The sequence below is a fragment of the Geospiza fortis genome, unplaced genomic scaffold (genome assembly GCF_000277835.1).
Source record: "Geospiza fortis unplaced genomic scaffold, GeoFor_1.0 scaffold40, whole genome shotgun sequence".
In the NCBI taxonomy this organism is placed as follows: Eukaryota; Metazoa; Chordata; class Aves; order Passeriformes; family Thraupidae; genus Geospiza; species Geospiza fortis.
The window spans coordinates 16,091,189-16,112,340 of NW_005054297.1; the positions used below are offsets into that span (position 1 = coordinate 16,091,189).

At 37.5% G+C, this 21,152-nt stretch overlaps 2 protein-coding genes across 2 annotated transcripts in view; one reads left to right on the plus strand and one right to left on the minus strand.

Moving 5' to 3' along the window:
* Positions 1 to 6,022, plus strand: part of VPS37A (VPS37A subunit of ESCRT-I) — a 15,057-nt gene extending 9,035 nt beyond the window's left edge. The window contains exons 8-13 of the mRNA XM_031059679.1: positions 1,844 to 1,971; positions 2,060 to 2,118; positions 2,211 to 2,279; positions 4,229 to 4,372; positions 5,114 to 5,194; positions 5,389 to 6,022. Coding sequence (XP_030915539.1) covers positions 1,844 to 1,971; positions 2,060 to 2,118; positions 2,211 to 2,279; positions 4,229 to 4,372; positions 5,114 to 5,194 — 481 coding nt within the window. The 3' untranslated portion in view covers positions 5,389 to 6,022. The remainder of the gene's footprint in view (positions 1 to 1,843; positions 1,972 to 2,059; positions 2,119 to 2,210; positions 2,280 to 4,228; positions 4,373 to 5,113; positions 5,195 to 5,388) is intronic.
* A 4,984-nt stretch (positions 6,023 to 11,006) lies between these two features.
* MTMR7 (myotubularin related protein 7) overlaps positions 11,007 to 21,152 on the minus strand; it is a 38,556-nt gene continuing 28,410 nt past the window's right edge. The window contains exons 10-15 of the mRNA XM_031060323.1: positions 20,197 to 20,322; positions 19,366 to 19,415; positions 17,522 to 17,722; positions 16,198 to 16,338; positions 14,473 to 14,599; positions 11,007 to 14,007 (exon numbers count right to left, since the gene is read on the minus strand). Of these exons, the coding sequence (XP_030916183.1) occupies positions 13,651 to 14,007; positions 14,473 to 14,599; positions 16,198 to 16,338; positions 17,522 to 17,722; positions 19,366 to 19,415; positions 20,197 to 20,322 (1,002 nt within the window). The 3' untranslated portion in view covers positions 11,007 to 13,650. The remainder of the gene's footprint in view (positions 14,008 to 14,472; positions 14,600 to 16,197; positions 16,339 to 17,521; positions 17,723 to 19,365; positions 19,416 to 20,196; positions 20,323 to 21,152) is intronic.

Sequence of the window (21,152 nt, forward strand, 5' to 3'; positions counted from 1 at the left end):
TTTCTATCAGTGTTCTGCTTTTTTTCTGAGGCCTTGCAAGGGACTTAATTTCTAGTAATTCAGTAAGCGTAACTTTTGAAGAAGGAAATGGGATAGCTTGAGGCTGGTTCAAAAATTACATTCTCCTAAATGCCAAAGGACTGTAATGCAAGGTAGATGGGGAACTGCCTTGTGAGCAGCTCAGCATGTTCAGGGGAGGCTGGCTTAGACAAATCCAGGTGGTAAATGTGTCTGCTGTCCCAGTGCACATCACTGCTACATCTAAATACTTTATACACATACTACACAAGTATTTTCATCCACTTGTCATTATTCAGACAAGCTGTATTAGTTATTGCTCCCAGCAGCTTGCTCAGATCTAATGAGACAGTTTCCTAGATCAGTTATGTGGCATAGAATAGGTTACAAATTCATTATAAACTCCTTCAGATCTCACATCTTTGTGGTGGTGTCATAGTTAAGCAATTGAAAACTCTCCTTTCAACTGGGATGGCTTTTGCTTTTCCTTTGACACTTTCCAAAGAACCTGTTTCGTTTAGCTGACTTAGCTTTTAAGTTCTGGCAGCATCCTTATTATATAACAGCAAATTAAGATTTTTGCAGGGAAGTGTAATTTGTTAAACCATTCTAAGCCTAGTCCTTTCAAGAAGACTGGATTAAAATTCCATGATTCTTCTGTTGGTCGTTTAATTGAATGAAAGTGGTATTGCAGCTGTTCTGAATAGTTCTGTTCTCTATAGGTGGCATGGTTTTGGTAAAGGGGGCTTTTGAGTGGCCTTTGTGAGAAAGGGTCAGGAGCTGCCCCTGTGCCAGGCACAGCTGGTTTGGCAGCAGACCCACTGCAGGACTGCTGAGTCCATTAGCAAAGCAGGCACTGCCTCTGAAAACATTTTAGAAAGAGCAGAGGCAGTGAAGATTGAGGGGAGGAATGGAAAAATGTGATAATCCTGCCAACACCAAGGTCAGGGAAGAAGAGGGAGAAGGAGGTGCTCCAAGTACCAGAGCAGTTATTTTTCCACAGCCCATGGAAGTTTTGGAAAAGATCACAGTAGAACAGGTATTTTTAAAATGTACCCTGTAGCTGAGAGGACTATGCTGGAGCAGTTACCCACACTGCAGTCCAGGAAGGACCCAGTGTTGGAGCAGGCAGATATGCCCTGAAGGAAGCTGCAGCCAGGTATACTCCAATCTGGGTAAATCTCTCCTGCCAGGAACTGATTGCAGGGGTGGAGCAGGGGTGAAGTGTGAGAAGGAAGGAGAAGCAGAGATGAACTGTTAGGGACTGACTGCTACGCTTGCAGTTCCCCCTTTGCCCCAAGGAGAGGGAAACAGCGGGAGGTAGTGTTGGGCATGAAGGAATGAGGTTGAGCCTGAGGAAAAACGGAACAAAGTGTTTTAGATTTTGCCTTTCTTGTTTACCATCCAGCTCTTACAGTAATTGACAATAAATTCAGTCAAATTTTTCTGAGTGTGTTTCGTATGTGATTGTAACTGGTAAGTGACTTCACTGTTTTTATCTCAACCCCTGAGATTTTCCTCCGTAGCCTGTTGAGGAGGGGGACTGAGAGAGCAGCTAAGTGGGCATCTGGTACTTTGACACAGTCAACCCACTGTAGTAGCATTATGGGAAGTAAGGCTTGAAATGGCAGATATTTTTTAACGTGCTGCTTTTTAAATTCACTGCTGCATATAGTAGAGCTCCAGGAGAAAGGGGAAAAATAAGTTGTGCTCAAGTGTCATGTATTTGTAAGTCCCAAAAAATGCCTCAAATTTTGCAAGAAATTAATTACTTTACATGTGGTGTTTTCAGATTTAAATGTACTTTCTTTCTGTTTGAGTACAGTATATCACAGCTAACCAGTATGAATGAGCAAGAGGAGGTGTTACTGGAACAGTTTGTGACTCTTCCGCAGCTGAAGCAAGTCATTACTGATAGAGATGAGTTAGTGAAAAGCATTGAAGAGCTGGCAAGTAAGCTGTCAAAATGTTAACATGTGTGGCTCTGTTCTGTGAACTAAATCCTTTAAAAAAAAGTAGTAATGGTGATTTTATTTTTCAGAAAAAAACTTGTTGCTGGAGCCTAGTCTTGAAGCAAAAAGACAGACAGTGTTGGATAAAGTAAGTTAACAATAAAATCATCTTCAGAAATATGAGTGGTAATATCTGGAATTTTTTCAAGGTGATAATGTCCCTTTTCTTCTTCCTTCCAGTATGAGCAACTCACGCAAATGAAAGCAGCCTTTGAAAAAAAGATGCAAAGACAGCATGAACTTAATGAGGTATAACTCCTATATGTCATCCTTTAAAAATACTTCAATAAATCTGAAGTTTTGATTTGTATCTTTAACCATTAAGAATATTCATTTGGTTAAACTCTCATTTAATATGAAGTAGATTAAGTATTTCATCAAATATGAAAAAAGTTGAATGATGTACCAAAAAGTTAAAAGCAAAATAATGGGTTCTCTCATTGGGGTTTTATTTTTTACTGCTACAATTGGAGCAAAGTTGGAAGAAAAGAGTGATGTGCATCTAGAACTGTTTAGTACAATCCCAGTCCAAACCAGTTTTAAGAATAGAATAATTTTTAAAGAAGGCTTGTTCAATTAATGGTACTCATTTAACATAATGAGATTGTAAAACTGTGCCAGATGAAAGTGCTCAATAACTTCAGGAACTGAAATTCTGCAGTTCACTAGGCGTGCTTACTTCAGGCAATATGCTCTATGGGCTGTCAAACTTTGCATGTTTTACAGTGTAAACACGGCAGAGGTTATTACTTCAGAAAGTATTGGAGAAGGAGAATAATTTCTTGATATATTTACCAGGGTATTCATTAGAAGATCTAACTTCTGATAAACCACTTTCTGCACTGAAATCTTCATAATTTGCAAGACTTGTCACCTGAGAATGCAATGGTCCATCAGTTTAGCATGCATAGTACCTGAACTTCTGAATGCTCCCAAAATAAGAAAATTAATTAAAAAAAAAAACCAAAAAGTTGCATGATGGCAAACCAAATGGTTTCATAGGTGGTCTAAATATTAGAGGTTTTCTCACTGAAAATCAGAAGAGTCTGACTCCTAATGCCTCCTTTGACCTTAAAGTGGGCAGAGGTAGTTGACATGGATAAACCACCTATTTTTGCAAGAAACCACTTAAGAACAGGACATAATATTGCACTGCTGTAGTCCCTTTTCTTTTTTCTAAATTAGATTTGCTGATTCATTTTAACGATGGATAGGAGGCTGAGAGTTGAGGAGTAGCAGTTGAATTTTTCTGCTTTTTTTCCATATATGCTATATCTTCATGTAGTGATGTTTGCTGTGCAAAGGTATCTCCTGCTCTCTTTCCTTCAAGTTTCCAAACAAGTATTTTTACTTGCATTGGGTGAATTTTAGTCCTCTTTTATTAGAGCAAACTCTCTGTATTTTGTACAAGATCAATTTAACAGGAAATTTTGATTACATTAAGGTTTTAAAGTACATAAGTAAAAGATTTTTCATATGGTAGATGAAGGTTAGGCCAAGCATCTAAAATCTATAAATGCCTTAATTTTGCAGTTCTGGCTCTCTTCAGACTCCTACTGGGTGTGAATCATGTCCTGTTTACCTGTCTAGGTGTATTTGAGAAAAAATAATGAAATTGTATGCAATAAACAGAAGTAAGGTTTGAGGTTTATAAGAACAGAAAAATGAGTATACTGTTTTAGATTAGCAGTCTATCTACTTCTTGAGTAGGTGCTTCTTTGCTTTCCTATCTTCTCCACAGTCATTTCAAGGGTATTTAAAAGCTGAACAGTAAGTTCTTTTTTACCTTTCTATACTTCTCAGGTTCACAACTGATTTTCAAAAGTAGACCCTATTTATTGAAGACACTTGAAATGTTAGTTCTACTCAGAAATCATGCACTTGAGAACTTGTCAGATTTCCGAGCTGGATGCTTTCTACACTGTAGGGTAAAAGCTGAAAAACTTTATTCATTTGTGTGAATGATTGTGTATCAAGACCTAAACTAGCAACACTTTTATGACATTGAAACCTTTCTAGTTTAACAAGCTAGAGTTCCATCTCTGTAACTTGGAGATGGAACTTCATCTGGTTACTTAGGCTTTTATGTAATAATAGTGCTCTGTCCACATATTCCATATTTATATAGTCATTTATCTTCTTGGAAATGTAAGTTTTAACTGATAGGTTAATATTACATTGGACTTTTTATTTCTTAGAGTTGCAGTCCAAGTGCTCTGCAGGCCAGACTTAAAGTTGCTGCTCATGAAGCTGAAGAGGAGTCTGATACTATTGCAGAAGACTTCTTGGAAGGCAAAACAGAGATAGATGACTTTCTTAGTAGTTTCATGGAAAAGAGAACGGTATGTAATATACAAGTACTTCTAACCCAAGACATGTACAACACACAGTGAATAAATTTAGGACTTCTTTTTTTAAGAGTTTGAGCAGTCCTGTGATACAGAACAGTGCTTTAGTGAGCTTTGACAGAAGGAGAAAGATTCCTTAAATGGCTTCAGTTTATTTAGACTATAATCTGCATTCCAAAGGCACTTACTTCTCAGATGGGAGTGCAAAGGTCTCCTGCATTAGACCATATTCATGTGCTGTTGCAGATATTTTTGTGCCAATTTCTTCTGTATCTTGTATAGATATTGGGGAAGATAGCCACATGGTAAATTTCAAATTTGGAAGGTTGACATAAACTGACATGTTGCATTAAACAACCTTAATGTTTAATTTATTCAACTTCTTAAACAAATTCTGTTGATGGCTATCATCAAATAAGTAACTGGGGTTCAAAAATCACCATTCTTGTTCATGCTGTGACAAAAGTAACTTACCAAGTAGTGTACCTTTCTTTAAAGGTGCCCAATAAATGCATTTTGTAACATTGGAAACAATCCTCTTATAAACAATTTTAGATAGAATAATGTTATCTGTACAGACCATTGTTCAGCCCGAAGCTTGGAAGGGAGGTAGGTCAGGCAGGGTTTTCTTTCTTTAAAGAGCCTGTAAAATAGCTAAATCATTAAGGAGAAACTGCAGCATGCATTATAAAAAAACTGCTTTTAGAATTCTGTCTTGTATGTCTTGTTTCATAGCTCTGCCACTGCAGACGAGCCAAAGAGGAGAAACTTCAACAGGCAATAGCCATGCACAGCCAATTTCATGCTCCGCTATAGGTAAACATGGTTTGTTAAACAACTTACCTTATTGTTACACTCCTGGTAACTGCTAATGGATTTGTTACAGTGTTTATTGTTCTAATAACACTTCCTGTGGAAATCAAGTATGTTCTGCATCTGTTGTTACTTGTATTTAAAATATAACTTCTGGAAAAATTAAAATATCTAATTATGGAAATTTGTCTTTACAGACTTCCTGCAAACTACACCTGCCAAGAGAACGAATGAAAACCCCAATAAAGCACACTTTTTAATAACTATTATTTGCAAATAAGCATTTCATCTTATCTGGTTGTATTTATGGAAGAGATTGTATACAGAGTTGGGATGGTTTTTGTACAAATTAGAACGTCTCTTTATATTCTCATTGTACTCAAGAATCCTTCTATTGCAATCTTTGCATTAATTTCTTGTATTTATTGTTGATAGTTAAAATATTTAAGTTCCCTGCTGCTATACTCCATTGTTCAGAGATTAAATATCTAAACATGTAATTTTGACTAGCTTTTTACATTTTTATAAAAACATAATTCATATCTTTTGTATTTTGAATTTTAACCATAGATTTGGCTTAATCTGTGGAAGACTTTAAGTGATAGGACTCTGAAAACTAAAAAATTCTTAATGGAGATTGCCACTGGATTCACAAGCTGTCTTTTCTTGAAGCCAAAATATTAAAGAACAAGTTTTTTTACTTCTAAGTAATAATAGAAAGCTAAGTATTAGCTTGTATTGTGTTTTGGATGAGTAGATTGGGGATTAAGCAAAGGATGTGTTGGAAAAAAATTATACTGGAATCAAAATAGAATAAATGATATCTGCATAGGTTTGGTATGTTGCTTAGTAGCACTGATGCACTGATTTCAAGAGTGGTTTGGTACCTACCACTGATTAAACACAATTTTCATCTAACAAGTTCATTTTCTTTTCTTTTGTTCATAAAGGAATAATAAGCAGGTCACCTTCCTGTTTCTTTTTATGCAATATAAAGAAGTTCATCATGTGAGGAACTCAGAAACGCTCCAAAAAAACTAGTTCTGAAGTTCTTTGGAAAACGGTTATTTTTTTCTAATGTTAAGAAACAAAGAAACTAATTTGGTTGGAGTTGCACGGTGTCATATGATAAGGCAAGTGATCAGATTCGGAAGTGAAACTCAATTCTGTGCTTTAATCAATGAATCTTGCCTCTGGTAAGCTGACAGTCTGGGGATGGGGTATATCTGGTGAGAATGGGTAGGACTAAATGCAGTGTTCTGTAGGAAGAAAATACAGGTCCTAAATATGCATGTATTTTCTCTCTTGCTATTGCAAGAAGACACATTCTTTTTCTTAACCTTCTCAATGCATCAGGTTTTCATGGAGACAGTCAAGGAGGAAGAAGGAGGAGTAGAAGGAATGGTACAGTTTTGAGAGTTGTAAGTAGGCTAAAGTGCTGATTAAGTAATGTATCAGAAATCCTGCTTCTTTCTTGTCAGGAAGCAGTCTGGAGATAAACCTCTTAGCAAGACTCCACCTGTGTGTTACCTAGATAGGATCACAGAACATGGCAGGTTCAAATCTCAGACCACAGTCCAAGCATGTGCTTTTCTGTGTCACTGATCCTCAGTCCTAAACTTAATATTCTTCCAGCAAACTGTGATATTTCTTCTGAATGGAGAAAAGTGATTAAGGAAAATCATGTAAGTGCAAAAAGTCTGTTCTACAGGCTAGTGGGTCTTCAGTCTCAGCCCTGCCATTCGTTACACTTGTGCGATTGTCCTAAGCTGTTCCTTCTCAGGCTAAGTAAACTATTCACTGGTATTTTATAGGACATATTTTAAAGCTGATCCAAATTCTGAGATTAGATGTCCCAAGAAAATAGATCTGTGGTCCAAATCCAAGATACTTCGATGTCTGAAAAAAATCAGTACTTTATAAATGGAATGCTTAAGCAATAATTTTAGAGGTTCTTATTCCATGTGCTGCCTGTATATTGACACAGCACTCCTGCTTATGTGCTAACTAAAGCCTTAGCTTATGTAAACATCTAAGTGGTTCTGAACTTGTGTCTATGAGTAGTGTGATTTCTGCAGCTCTGGAGAAGAGTTAGGTGTAAGTCATCACTGTAACCTTCTTGGCAAAATCCCATCTAATTCTGTGCTGAATTGTTGTTTCTGATCTCTTTCTGATGATCTAGTTAACTCTCAAGACTACACACAATTCTGTGCAGAGCTGTTTTTTTTGTTCTTGTTTCTTGTGAACAGAAAAAGGCATGGATGACCAGATATCTGGTGTTCTTGCTGTATTGGGGTAGTATCTTTATACATTTTATAACAGGACAGGAGGACAGGCTTCTGTTCTCATCTGCCAGGTGTTACTGTGCTCTGCTGTCACTGAACACTTTAGCCAGGTCACCCTCAGGGGATTTGTAGTACAGGTTCTGAACTCTTCAGCTTTTCATCTTATGTTACTTTAGTGAGCAAATTTTCAAATTGGGAACTTCTCCATGGAGTCTTTCTGATGGTAGTGGAGTAGAATCTCCAAGAAAATGTCACTGTTTAATGCAAGTTCAGTGTTGGTTATTCAGGGATTTCAAAGTTCTTTTTTCTCCCTTTTATTCTCTGATGTCATTGTTACTATTATTTGGATTTTCCCCCTTATTTTTAGCCCCTTCTGCAGTCACAAACCCATCCTCTAGAAAAGAAGCACAGAAGTCTCTGTATTCAATGGTGATGTATACTGGATTAGCTGCAAGAATGCTGTCACATCCAAGAATGTCCAGCCTGTTTATGGTCTTTAAGGGTCTACCTGATGCTGGTTGGGGTAGTTTTTGAGGATTTTTTGTTGTTGTTTTGTTTTTCTTTTGTTTTAGTCCTACATTGGTTGTGCCTTCCCTGGTCTACTTTCACCAGAAGACTAGGTAGAACACTGATAACACTCTATCAGAGTCAGAGTCAGGGATTTTTGCTTTTAGCATGCTGGTAGCTCACAGTTAAACACATTCTTTACCTCAGTTTTTGCCAAAATATGAAGTGCAGGTGTAAATCCAGTTTCCCATGAAGTGTAAGAGAATGACAGCTGCTGTTAGATGCATATTCTAAGGGTTTTTGAAATATGTCAAAAGAACTTTTAAGCAATCTGGAATAAAAAGCTATGTACGATGACTTGTTTCTTGCGAGCTTTGCACAATGTCATGCTCAGATGTTCTCCCAATGGGAAATCCAAGTCAATGAACAAAAAATTCAAGAGTAAGGAGATGGCTCAGCTCTGATGTTGCAGTTGTTAGCAGTGGGGAGTGTACATTCTGTGTGGTAACTGCTGATTGAGTCTGAGGTTTGCCTAATTTTAATATCTGATCTTACTGCTAAATCACAGAATGGGTCAGGTTGGAAAGGTCCACACTGGGTCATTTGTTCAAACCTCCCTGCTCAAGCAGGGTCATCCTAGAATACATAGGACAGGATTGTGTCCAGATGGTTCATGAATATCTCCGATGCAGATGACTCCACAGTCTCTCTGGACAACTGTTCCAGTGCTCAGTCATCCACATAGTAAAGAACCTCCTCATAATCAGGTGGAACTTCCTGGGCATCAGTTTCTGCCATTTGCCTCTTGTATTGTTCAGCACCACAAAGAAAAGCCTGGCTCCATCCTCTTGACACCCTTCCTTCAGATACTTACAGACATTGATGGGGTCCCCTCTCAGTCTTCCCCAGCCTAAACAGGCCCAGCTCCCTCAGCCTATTCTCTTAAGTGTGTGATCTACTTATCTTTGTTGCCCTCTGCTGAAATGGCTCCAAGGAGCTCCATGCCTTCCTTGTTCTGAGGAACCCAGATCTATTCTTCCCCAGGTGCAGGGCCCTGCATTTGCTTTTGTTGTATTTCAGAACATTCCTCTCTGCCCATCCCTCCACTGAGATCCTTCTGAAGGGCTGCACAGCACTCTGGGGTATTGGCTGCTCCTCCCAGCTTGGTGTCATCTGAACTTGCTGAGAGGCACTATGCCAGCCACCACTGCAAACAAGAGACTGGAAAGTGAGTTCTCAGCAGTATGAACTATAATCCTGTTGTTTTTTACATACTCCGGCAGCTTTGCCACTTAGGAATTGGACCAAATGTGGAAGTTAGAAATTTTACAGTTTTATACATGTCCAAGGTCTAACTACTCCCTTCAAATAATTTTTATAAATTTTTATAAAATAGAGATTTAAGAGATCTTCAGGTAAAACTCAGTTAAAACTCTGGCAACAATGTCAAGTATCACAGCCTTAATTATTCTGAACAGTAAATACTGTAATGTGTTAAACTTACAAATAAAGGCTTTAGGATTTTAATATGTCTTGTAGTCTTATAACTTACATATACAGTTGGGCATTGCAGGACTTTTGAGTGGATATAGAATTGTGTTGAGAGTGGATGCAGTACAATACTCAAGGACAAACATTTTATCTTCATGTGCAGTGGTTTGAGCTTTTCCTGTTCAGCCATTTAAACAGCAGTAATTCTTGGAGCTACCTTCACTAAAATGGGCTTTAAAAACCTGTATTGCATCTCTGGCTTTTGAAAATGCCTTGTTTTAGTCAGACACCTGTAGACATCACATTTCCATGCAGTAATAAGCTATAAAGAGAGCCTATATTTCAATAACAAGGGAATACCTCAATATAAAGAACTGTGTTCTTTAGTCTTCAGAAACAGAATAAATTTATCTGAATAACCTTAGCAACAGGCTTAGTCCTTGCCTGAATTCAGTTGTTTTTCTGGTGGACCTGTAAGTTTTCATCAGCTTCTTTACAGAATGATTTCTATTAAAAGACTAGAGCATTCTATTTTAACATTTAACATTATTGGATTTGCTGATTTCAGTGCTTTACTGGCAATTTAAATAATATAAGTAAATTTGAATGTTTATTTTATCTTCTTATGCCCGCACTCTGGCATCTCTCTGAATTCAGGGTTTGCAGTACACTTGGCTCTAGATCTTTGGCCTATTTTTCTTGTGTCTTAGTACCATCATAAGCTGACCTACTTCAAACTCATCCAGCACATGTTCTTCCCTTCCCAAATGAATTGTCAGCAACTTACCTGTCTTTGGAGGATTTTTCAGTCACTGTGGTGTTTACCTGTCTCTGCACTGCTGTGTAAGGGTGACCAGCCAACCTAAAAGCTGCACCCAGCTGTCAGCCTGCACTCAGAAGCAGCCCCTGGCCTTGGTTTTGTTTGTGATCTGCTTGAGAACTCTTGTATGCAGTTCAGGGCAGTGTCCACAGAGAAGCATTAAGTTAGCTGGTCAACAGTGATGGCATTCTTACCTTCATAGCAAAGGCTATCCCATTGTGTTGCTGCAGTTTTATTGTTGGTTTGCGTCATTAAATGTCTTTTATGCTGTGATACCATGCCCTGGCTTGCCTCTGTCTTCAAAGAATGTGGTTCCCTGCCTTGCTGGTTTTACAAAGAGCTTTCATTCCCTGCCTTCCTCCTTTTACTTTCTGTTTTTCCTTTTTTATTTTTATTGATGCTGTGTTGTTGTGCCCTCCAACTAATTAATTTATCAGCTTTTTAGAATCCATTACCAGTTAACAACATTTGTTTCTTGTATAGAGTTACCAATAAAAGCAGCTGGCAAATAGTTTTCCTTCTTAAAGGAGGCTTCAGCTGTTTGATCCCATTGCCTTCAGTGTCCCTCAGAGGCACACTAAAGAGCAGCCTGAACCTAGTGAGGACTTCAGCAGTTTAGTTCATCTGTGTCCTATTTCAAATTACAGTGGGCTTATTGCAAGTGGGCCAAATTTGCAAAGATTTGCAGCAAGGCTACAAGAAAACAACATAGTTAATAAAGAAGTCTTTTTATCTTTTCTTTTTTCTCATTTCCTAAAAAAATAGAAATACAGGAGTATAACATGTTCCCATATAATTAACACAATTTATGAGAGTCTCAGTTTGTTTAGTTATCAGTTGTAGATTCTTCCACAACTGCAGCTACTGGATTCAAGTATCAGAGTAGGGAAGATACAAGAATCCCTTGATCTCAGTGACAAAGTGACTCTTGAATAAATGAAGCACTCTTATTACAGAAATCAGGAAAGCAATCCTTTGTTTCATTCTCTGGTGTGAAATAACATTTCATAACACCTAAGTGTTTATTTGAAGGTGTTTCTCATTAGCCTGATAATGCCACAAATACATTCAGTACAATGTAAGCAGTAATAGTTAATGCAAAACACCAGGGACTAAAAGATACATCACAGAGGGCTGCTAAGTGAAGGCGTAATAAAGAAAATGTTAGTATGTTAATATTTTAGTTGTAAAGCTAGTTAGAAGGAGTTGCATAAGCAACACAAAGACAGTGCTTTGAATTTGCATGTCTTGCTCTTCTGCATTTATTTCTATACATGTCTAGTTGAACACAATGTCATCATATACAATTTTACATTTTAAATATGTACAATAACATTGCCAATTTTCAGACTGATTTTTTGGCAGAATATTTGTGTGTTTTGTTTTCACTGTTGACTTTGCAGCATGTTTCTTTAGTTTGAGAAAAGCCATTCAAAGTTTCCTTTAATGCCATAAAGTTTACAGGCTATGTTCAAAATACAAAACACTTTTAAAAGTGCAGTTAAAATCAGGGTTTAATTTATTAAAAATTCATAAAGATTAAAAACCAGAAAGCTAGATTCTCAACAGAATATCATTTATTGTTGTTTTTATTTGAATTAATCTATAGCGATTTATCAAATTGAGGATCTTGCCTTTCCAATATAATATTAAGATAAACCTTGCTGTTAAGAATTATTTGTTCAAAGATAGCAGCTCCCTTTAGAGGATAGTAATAATACTGAAGTTTACCTATTCACTTTTTATAACATGTTCACAGAACAGAATGAAAAGCCATTCCATAAAAGCAGACTGAATAATAAAATCTAATGATTCTAAATTGAGGTATATTTATATAATACTGTTCTTTCTCTAGGTCTGTACTTGAAGGAGTGTGTGAAATGCAATCTAAGTAAACTTACATTACTACCACTTTGCTCTACTAGAGTTCAATTCTGCACTGTCTTCAAGCATGTAAAAGCAGCCATATGAATTATATTTTTAACTGCTGGCTTTAAATAAAATTAAAAAACCAACAAACTTGAAAGAGTTGGAGCCTAATATGGCTGGCCGCCTTTTTAATGAGTTTCAAGACATTCCAAATTTTGAATATTTTTCAGTTCTTTACTTCTGAACTGTTGATTATGAAAACTATTGCTCCTATTCTTAAAAATATCTGAATTCTTAAATGAGAATTAAACCTTCTGATGAATAGTGAATCAGTCCTTTTCTTAAATTAGTATTGCCATGCTCTGTTCAGGTTGGCAAATACTAAAAGGGAAATTTTGTGTGAGGATAAAAGACACCAGTTGGTTATGGTTAGTTTATTTTGAGTAACAAAATTTTGGAGAAATATTCTCTGTAACAGTTCCTTTATGGGCACAGCTTTCATTTACTTACTGATTCAGAGTGATATTTTCATAAGTGATTTCTGTAAGTGATTTGATATTCCCTATTTTGTGTACTGCGTATGTACCTCACTCTCACTCAAATAAAACATTTTCAAGTAGGAAAATAGGCTGAAGAATCAGGGATTTTATCACCTCTAAAATTTTACCTTTTTATCTTACGTAGGTGGTTTGGAACAAGGGGAAGATATAAACAAACTTGGTAACAAAACATAAAGAGGTGAGAGCAAACTGCCTGGTGTACCTTTTGTTACAAAGGGGCGTTTTAGCGCAAAGGCTGTGTGAGCCTTGAAGTTTTGGTCACAGAATCTACTGAACTTGCAACACTGGTTGAGAATTGAGTACAAATTGGATGCATTCAGATGCAGCAGCAACTGCTTATTAATGGATTTTTTTTTCAGGATCAAAAAAATCCTTGTCCCCTGAGCCAGGGTGTCCATTTGTTAGCTTTACTTTGCTGTAAAGAATATTAGTAGGAGAATATGCAAAATAATTGTTCTAACCTCTTGTGAAGAAAAAAGCGGAGAAAATACATATGTCTGAAGGCAAATGAGCTCTACAAAAATAAGTTTTGACTGCTTCACCAGTGAGGCTAACAGTAATGCATCTTCAACCTTGAGTAAGAGTACTTTGGAATTTCACATCTTAGGAAAAGAACTATTATCCTGTCCAATAAATAACTATGGAAATGTACAAAGTAAGGAATAATTATGTACAGCATTGATAAAACAACCACCATATTGGCTTAATGAAATATAACAGCAGATATTACCTTTCTTTAGTGTAATGTCTTAAAATTAGTAATAACTTGTTCTGCTCAGATCTTAACTTACACAATTGCACAGTTCCCTTTCTTTGGATTATTTCTTTAGGCCACAGACCATTTCCATTCTTCATCTGATGAAAAGATGTCATTCCAGACTGTGTAAGACTTTACATCATCTGGATCCTTGCTGCCATGCAGGTATTTCAGCCTGCCAGGAATACAGCTTCATCAGAGTCCTTGCCACTGTCTTCACTAGGCAAGCAGCCACCTCCACTTGGGGACCTACAGCTTAAGTCCTCCACACCAGACTCCTGGTCACTGTTGGCTGAGAGGTCAGGATCAGAGCTTTTCAGGTTGTCCTGTGTTAAAATCAGAGCGGAATCTTCATCCCCTTGAGAAGGGCTCCGGGATGGGAATGATTTCAGATCACTGCTATACTCCTGGGGAGTGTTAGCTAAGCTGTTGTTGGAGGTATACAGTCCAAACTGTTTGCTTCGGTCTTGTTGCTTACTCTTGACTTTATTATTACCTGATTGTGATTTCTGAAGATTTGCTAATCTCTGAAATAAAGGAAATAGGATTTACCATGTGGACACATTTAGGGCCCAGAAATCCTCTTATATGTCCTTGCTTTTTTATTTTAAAATAAACTTCCAGAGCCCAACCCACCCTTTAAAACTGACTATTTGCATTTATGGAATATGAGAAGTGCACAATTTGTCACACACCAATGCTGAATTACAGCATTCTTCTGAGCTACAATTCCCTCTGAGTTACAGAAGGATTAAACTTTCAGTAGTACTTGTGCATCAACAGAGGTAAAATTTATCCTTAAAGAAAAAATGTCCACCTTTATGTCTTAAATGCAAAACATTCCCAATAGTTTATCTGAGAACAAAGAGGATGGCTGAACATCCTCCTTCCAGAAAAGGATGTAATGTGTAGGGGACTCTGCAGCATATGGAGCTGGGTTTAATTTATCATCAGTTACCAAGTCTGGGGTATCAAGCTCAGCTGTTTATTACCTCTTGCAAGACTTCCAGCTCTTCTTCCAGCTGCTGAGTTTCTTCCTTCACTGCCATCAGATAATCAGTAACTGACTGTCGAGGATGCAGCCCCTTTTCAAAGCGGTTGTACATGCCACTCCAGAACCTGGAATTGATGGCAAGGTCAGCAATTTTCCCATTTGGTGAAGTAGTCTCATGAGACTTAAATGCACACCTTTTTTTTTTTGTTTTTTTTTTTCCCCAGACACATATTGTCCTAAATGATCTATCCACACTTATTCATCATTAGAGTGCATACACATAGGTTCATAGACTATTTAGCAAAGTTCATGGTTCGTTGGCATTTCCTCCATCCTGAAGGTGCAATTCATAGGCAGCTGGACATAAGCAGCTCAAAGTAATTCTGATAGACAATAGAAAGAAAGATGAATGTAGTTTAGATCACAATTGAGAAAGCTCCACTGAATGCAAAACTTTGCAAGCTTTTTTTTGGGTATTATTGTTCTACACTATGGGCTTTAGAGCAATGTACCTATAAAATAGCCAATGGTAAAGACAGTTTTTCATATTTGTAGTTCTCAATTGTTGTTCAACTTCCCATGAACTCAACTTTGGAATTCTGTGTTACTCTGGTGCGCCTCCTGCCTTGCTGGCATAGGGCCACAGGCAGGCCCTGAGTGCGTAACCAGTTCACCAGACAGGTTAAGTAGCCCAGCCCTGCTGTCAGCTGCAGCTGTCTGGCCAAGGAGCTGACAGATATTTTTGGAGCCCGTGCATGCTGCTTGGTAGCTTATTATTCCTATCCCAATAATATACTATTTAAATCACATTCCCCCTTAAGTTTATCATCTGATAGCTCATGCTTGGAAATCTTTACGCACCCAAGTAATTAGATTAAAATCAACAGGATTACTTATCCATTGGAGGATCTGCTGTATCAGTACTTCTTTTATAAATCCCACTATCCCAAAGAATACGATTAATTACTATTTTTAAATTGTTTTAAAGTGGATGTGACCAGGTATACAGACATGAAAGAATTCAATTTCTGTCATTTAGGATTTTTATTGATGTTTTAACAGGTGCTATTACTTGCAACTGGAAAACAAATTGACCCATGTTACTTAAATGACAGTTTTAATGAATTTCTATTCAAGTTCTCCCAAAGTGTGTTAGGAGTAATGGCACAATTAATTAACTCAGAATGTTAATGGTAACATTTCTGAAGTGATGGCATTTTGTTATATTTTGAAGAAATATCAGGAAAAACTTAACTTCGTTTTACCTGATATAACACTATAGGCAAAGTCTGGGGTTTTTTTACAAAATACTTGTTTTAGCAATGAAATCATATGATTTCTTGAAAAGATCCTTTTTACTTTCATCACCAATTGATCTAAACTAACATCACGTAATCTTGGAATGGAAGAAGTTAAAGCAACTGTAAATTTAGAAACAACAGATGACAACATGACTGAAAGAGGCATTTCTCAGTGGAAGAAGTGAGTAACCTTGAAATTAGGACACACAACTATCAATATAGCTTTAATCTTAATCTTCTTTTCAGACTAATACTCTGTTGTGGAATGGTGCAGAGGTGTTGGCTGACTATGAGCACACAAGAAACAAACATCCTGCATCTGAGACTGAATTTACTCTCTATAAACGGCCTTATAGACCAAGAAATACTTATATACAAAGGTATTCTGTTCTGTACTAACCCATGCAAGTGGTACTACCTACTTGTACAAGAAGTTGCATGGAGCTATCTGTGGGTGCAGGGTCCCTTGGGTTTGACTGTGGTCTGACCTGTATAAAGGATTCAGGTAATCAGCACGATTTTTCCACAAGTGAGCCCACAATGAATATGTTCGTTCTTTGATTCTGAAAAACAATACATTAAATAAAAATATATTAAAGGCTCCATTACAATTCAGGGATAGCCAAAGCTTAGATGCAGCATTCTTGTCCTCCATACTTCCAGTTTACAATCAGCTTCCTTGACAGAATTAGACTTAAGTTACAAGCATAGAGAAACAGAGACCCATATTCCCTTGCAGGTCACTAAAAGCAAAATCTGATCCATTTCCTATAAAGCAAAAACAGCTAGAGCAAGTAGGTGGAGACACTGGTTCCTTTGTGAGGCGGAGAGGATCATTTCCATAAAGTGAGCTTTCAGACAGATCTCTGCTCCAAAGGGATCCCCACATTTAAAAGCACTCACGTCCCACTGAGCTGCAATTTCTTACACAGTTAGCTCTTGGGATGTGGTGATCTGTGAAGGTTTTGATTTTAAATGGATATTCACTGTGGCTGCTCGGCATTTGAGCAGTGAAAAGGAGCAAATGGCAGCAGCCAGCAGTAACCGGCACCTCCTCTCATTGCTACTGCCGATATCATCAGGGCTGCTTGAGAAAAGCAATGGATGTCATCATGTATCAAGGACCCAGGGCCCTGGGAAGCAGATACAAACATGAGCACTGCCAGGAATATGATGCTGTCTTTGTTTGGGCCTCAGGGCAGGTAGATTAATTCATAATTGCTCTGGGGCCAGAAGGACAGCAGAAGGACAGTCTGCTGACTCAGTCCTAGGGAGGGCTACCAGACAAAAAGGCTGTTCGTAAGGAAGTACCTAAGAGAGCAGGTAAAACGTCCTGACATGAGATCCAAAGACAAACACAGAGGAGCACATTAAAACACAGAGGAGCAGTAACTCTTAAACTGAGGACTTAACTAGAGTTACCATAATTTCATATTGGAGTTAAAGGGCCAGCTTGCCTTGTATTTAGTCAGGGCTGCAGTAAAGGCAGGCCCACATGGCTGAAGGGATAATGCTCTTGTCAATTTTCACTAATCCCTGTCACGCACACCATGGATTATGCTCCCAGCACAGCTACACTGCAGAGGATCAACTTTTTTTGGTATTAATCTGTGTTGCCAGAAGACAACAGGCACCCTGTGCCTTATGAAACACATGCATGCAAACTGGAGAATGTCTGACTGCTCAATACACCACCAGCCACAGACCCCATGCATAAATATGCTACTAAAGAAAGCATTTTCATACTTCAGCTCTCTTCTCTCCTTCTGGCTGTTACACAGGAAATTCCCAAACTGGCAAGAATAGATATGATGCTGTATGTGGATGAGGAATCTTTCATTGAATTCAAAGGCACAAGGGAACTGTTCCATTAGCTGCCAAACACATTCGATGAACTGGTCAATAACAGGTGATATCTCCTTTGGATCTCCATCTAAATTGCCATACCTGAAACAAGACAAGATACATCCAATTATAACCTGAATCCCTGTAAGAAAACTGAATTAACTCTAAGGAAAACAAACCCCACATTTTTAGTATGCAAGGTACATCCTAGGCATTCATTTCTAAAATCTCAAGTATTACTATATTTTTACTTAGAAAAATGATGCAAGAATCGTGAAGTAGAATGGAGGCAGAATTAAAAACAAAAAAGCCCCTTTTACTGGGTATTTTGTTATATGAAAGCTACAGAAAGCTGGCTGCTGCATAGCCATGTTTTAATGCTATCAGTATAAATTTTACCAGTAACACAAGTTATCAGAAGAATGGCTGAAATGACTAAATGACAAAAGCGTGTCCGAAAACAGTTTCTTAATAGTAGATTATTCCCCAAACCAGAAAACTGAGCAGGAGAGCTACCTGCTCTCATTATAACATTAGCAGAAAACGGGTCAAAGCTGCCCTCTCTTGGTGAAATTTTATGAAGTGGGAAATATTTACATGCCACTGTGACTGTCAAGTGAACATGAAACTTTCTGTGCATAAAAATGCCTCTTGGAAACACTTGCAATGAAGAAAAGGAGACTGAAAATAAAATACGCATAGAAGTAAAAGGCATTTTGTAAGTCTATATAATAGGAAGAAGCATTTTCAATCAATTATTCTCCTGAGGGGGTGTATGTGCATTTATATTTCCACATGCCAACAGAGTAGAATTTTATAAATATCTAAAATTGAAACTTCTATTACCATCAAAGAAAATACAGCAATATTGCACAGCAAACCAAACCTATCAGTGGTTATTGCATTTCATAATACCTTTTGCCACTGATAATCAAAACCAACTGACAGTATCATATGAACTGTAGTAATTCCTATGGAATTTCACAGGTGCTGTGAAGATGCTCAGATTTTCTGAACTTTGTTGGTTTTTTAAACTATAACAAATTTATATTCAAATCAAGCAATATAATGTAATTAAATCCCAATATAAAAATTGCATTTTTTATTATTAAAGAAAATAGAAGTAAAGTCATGAAAGAAAGAAAAGTTGAAAATGTACCCCTGTTTAAATATATTAAGTCTTCAAACATTTTTCATTACATTATAGCATTTACATTGGATTGATGTTCAAAATAACTTGTTCAAATAAATTACCCACTTTGCCTGACATTTCTGAGCTGGCTTTTTTAGAACAGACTGTAACAGGAAGTGCATATATTATGTAATAGATAACTCACAGACATGCCTAAGATTAAGTACTGCCTTGGAAGATGCAGAAGCCCCTTTGATGAACAGGGACTTATGTGGGGGGCCTTGGCACTCAGAGGAGATCTGCTGGACTCCAAAGGGGTTTTGCAAGCCAAACACACACAAATACTCACATGGACCTCTCACTGCTCACAGCAGCTGCAAGAGCTGCACACAGGACTCCCCTTAGCAGTTTTGGAGTGCATATATAGAAATATTTCACTCTGACTTTTCCAGGCAGCTAAATCTCATAGTTGGAGAAAAGGGTATGGCCGTTTCCTGGGGCATTCTGTTGCTGTGTTTTGTAAGGCAGCAACAAAGAAGAACTGGAATGGCAGCAGATACAGACTACATAAACATATACATATATAGAGAGGAAAACCTTAGCACTGCCTTACCTGTGGTTAAATTTGTGGCCAAAGGAAACCCAGTCTTTTTCAATTAACACCTGAAATGAGAATATTGCATTCAATGTTGGGGAGTGGAGCTGACATGTTGAAGCAGGCAGAAGGGTGGTGTAAACAAGAAGTGTTGGAATCCCAGTTAATTCTTAGAATGATCAGAAAAGTGGCAAGCAAGAATGATGTAAGCAAGCAATATTAGAATACTAAGTAATTTTCAGAACTGGCAGAAAAATAATGAGCACTGCTTGCCAGCTCAGGGAAACGCTTCACAGATGCAGAGAGAGTGCCTGTATTTCAGCACAACTTCAAACATCTTGTTTCATTGCTTTCTAAAATAGAACTTATAAATGTCTCAAACATCTTTTTAACATGTGACCAGTAACTTGATAACCACTTCTAGATGCTTTACTACTGCTGATTGACCTGGGAAAGGAACAGATTTTCCAATATAGCTGCTCATTGCAATCTAATATCTAGAAAAGACACACTTCTGACACTCAAAATTAAAATGTTCACTGCAAATGAATATAAATTCTTGCTTTCACAAAAGCTCTTTGGGCTGTGAGAAAGTTTCTTGGTCAAGGTTAGGGAAAAAAAAACCCCAAACATAGGTGACTGACTGATCCCCCCCTTGAATAATGTTTCATAGAGAAATTGGGAGACTCTAACGTGAACATATAGAAGCCTTCCCCCCCATTTTAAAAAACAAAACAAAGCAAAATAAAAGGGTATATTTAAGGACAATTTATTTCCTACTTAAAACAAAGATATTCATCTGAAGTGATGCCATACTCCTTCATTTACTCTGAAAAAGAACCCGCTTACCATGAATCCCTTCATGGTTCTGTAATATGGATCCAATAGAAGGCTTGCTACAGAGCAAACCTGGGCTGTCCTATCCCAGCCATCAGAGCAGTGAACAAGCACACTCACACCTTCCTCAGCCACAGCCTAAGGATACAGAAAAAGTCAGAAATTTCACAAGCAGGGAGGAAGAAAATGGCAAGAGAGAAAAAGTAAGACAAGAGCCATAGAGAGAGTATTAATTTGGAAACTGCGAAAGCTCATTCATTTTTTACTCTACCACAGAGTTCTTAAATAAAGTTGACCGTCTCATTTGAAAATCAGTGTTATTACTCTAATTTGAAACATTTTAATTCACCCCAGGCCATGCAATATGGTGGTTGAGAATTACCTGTTTATGCTCCACTACAGGAAGATGTGGGATTCATTTCAGTTAAAATACATCAATCTGCCAGAGCAGACAACTACCTACAGCAAATTCAGATGCTCCAACATATCTCATGCCACTTACATGCCACTAAAAGCATAGCCATACTTGCAATATGGCTCTTAATTTTTCATCTTGATGGTAATGTCATTAAGGGCAATGACTGGTTCCAATGACATCACTAACCTGGACATAATTGCAGCACACTGCATTACACTGGTGACATGCTGTAAAGGCTTCTGGGGAAGCTTGTGGTAGTGAGAAACTTCCACATCTAATAAGCAAGATTCTATCAGTATTTTTAATGTAATAATCAGGGAGAGAGGATTCCATTTTATACATAAACACATAAAGAAGAAATTGTACCGAGTTCTCCAGAGTCTGGTGTTGTATTATTTTTAGAATTTGAGGGTTGGTGGTTGTTTTTTTTAATTCTAGGGGTTTTGACTTTTATCATTTCTAAAGAGAATTGAATTTAGGAAGTATAAAACAAAGTAGGTTAGGAAAAATACTGTAGGGGAAAAAAACCCCATTTAAGTTAATTTTGGGC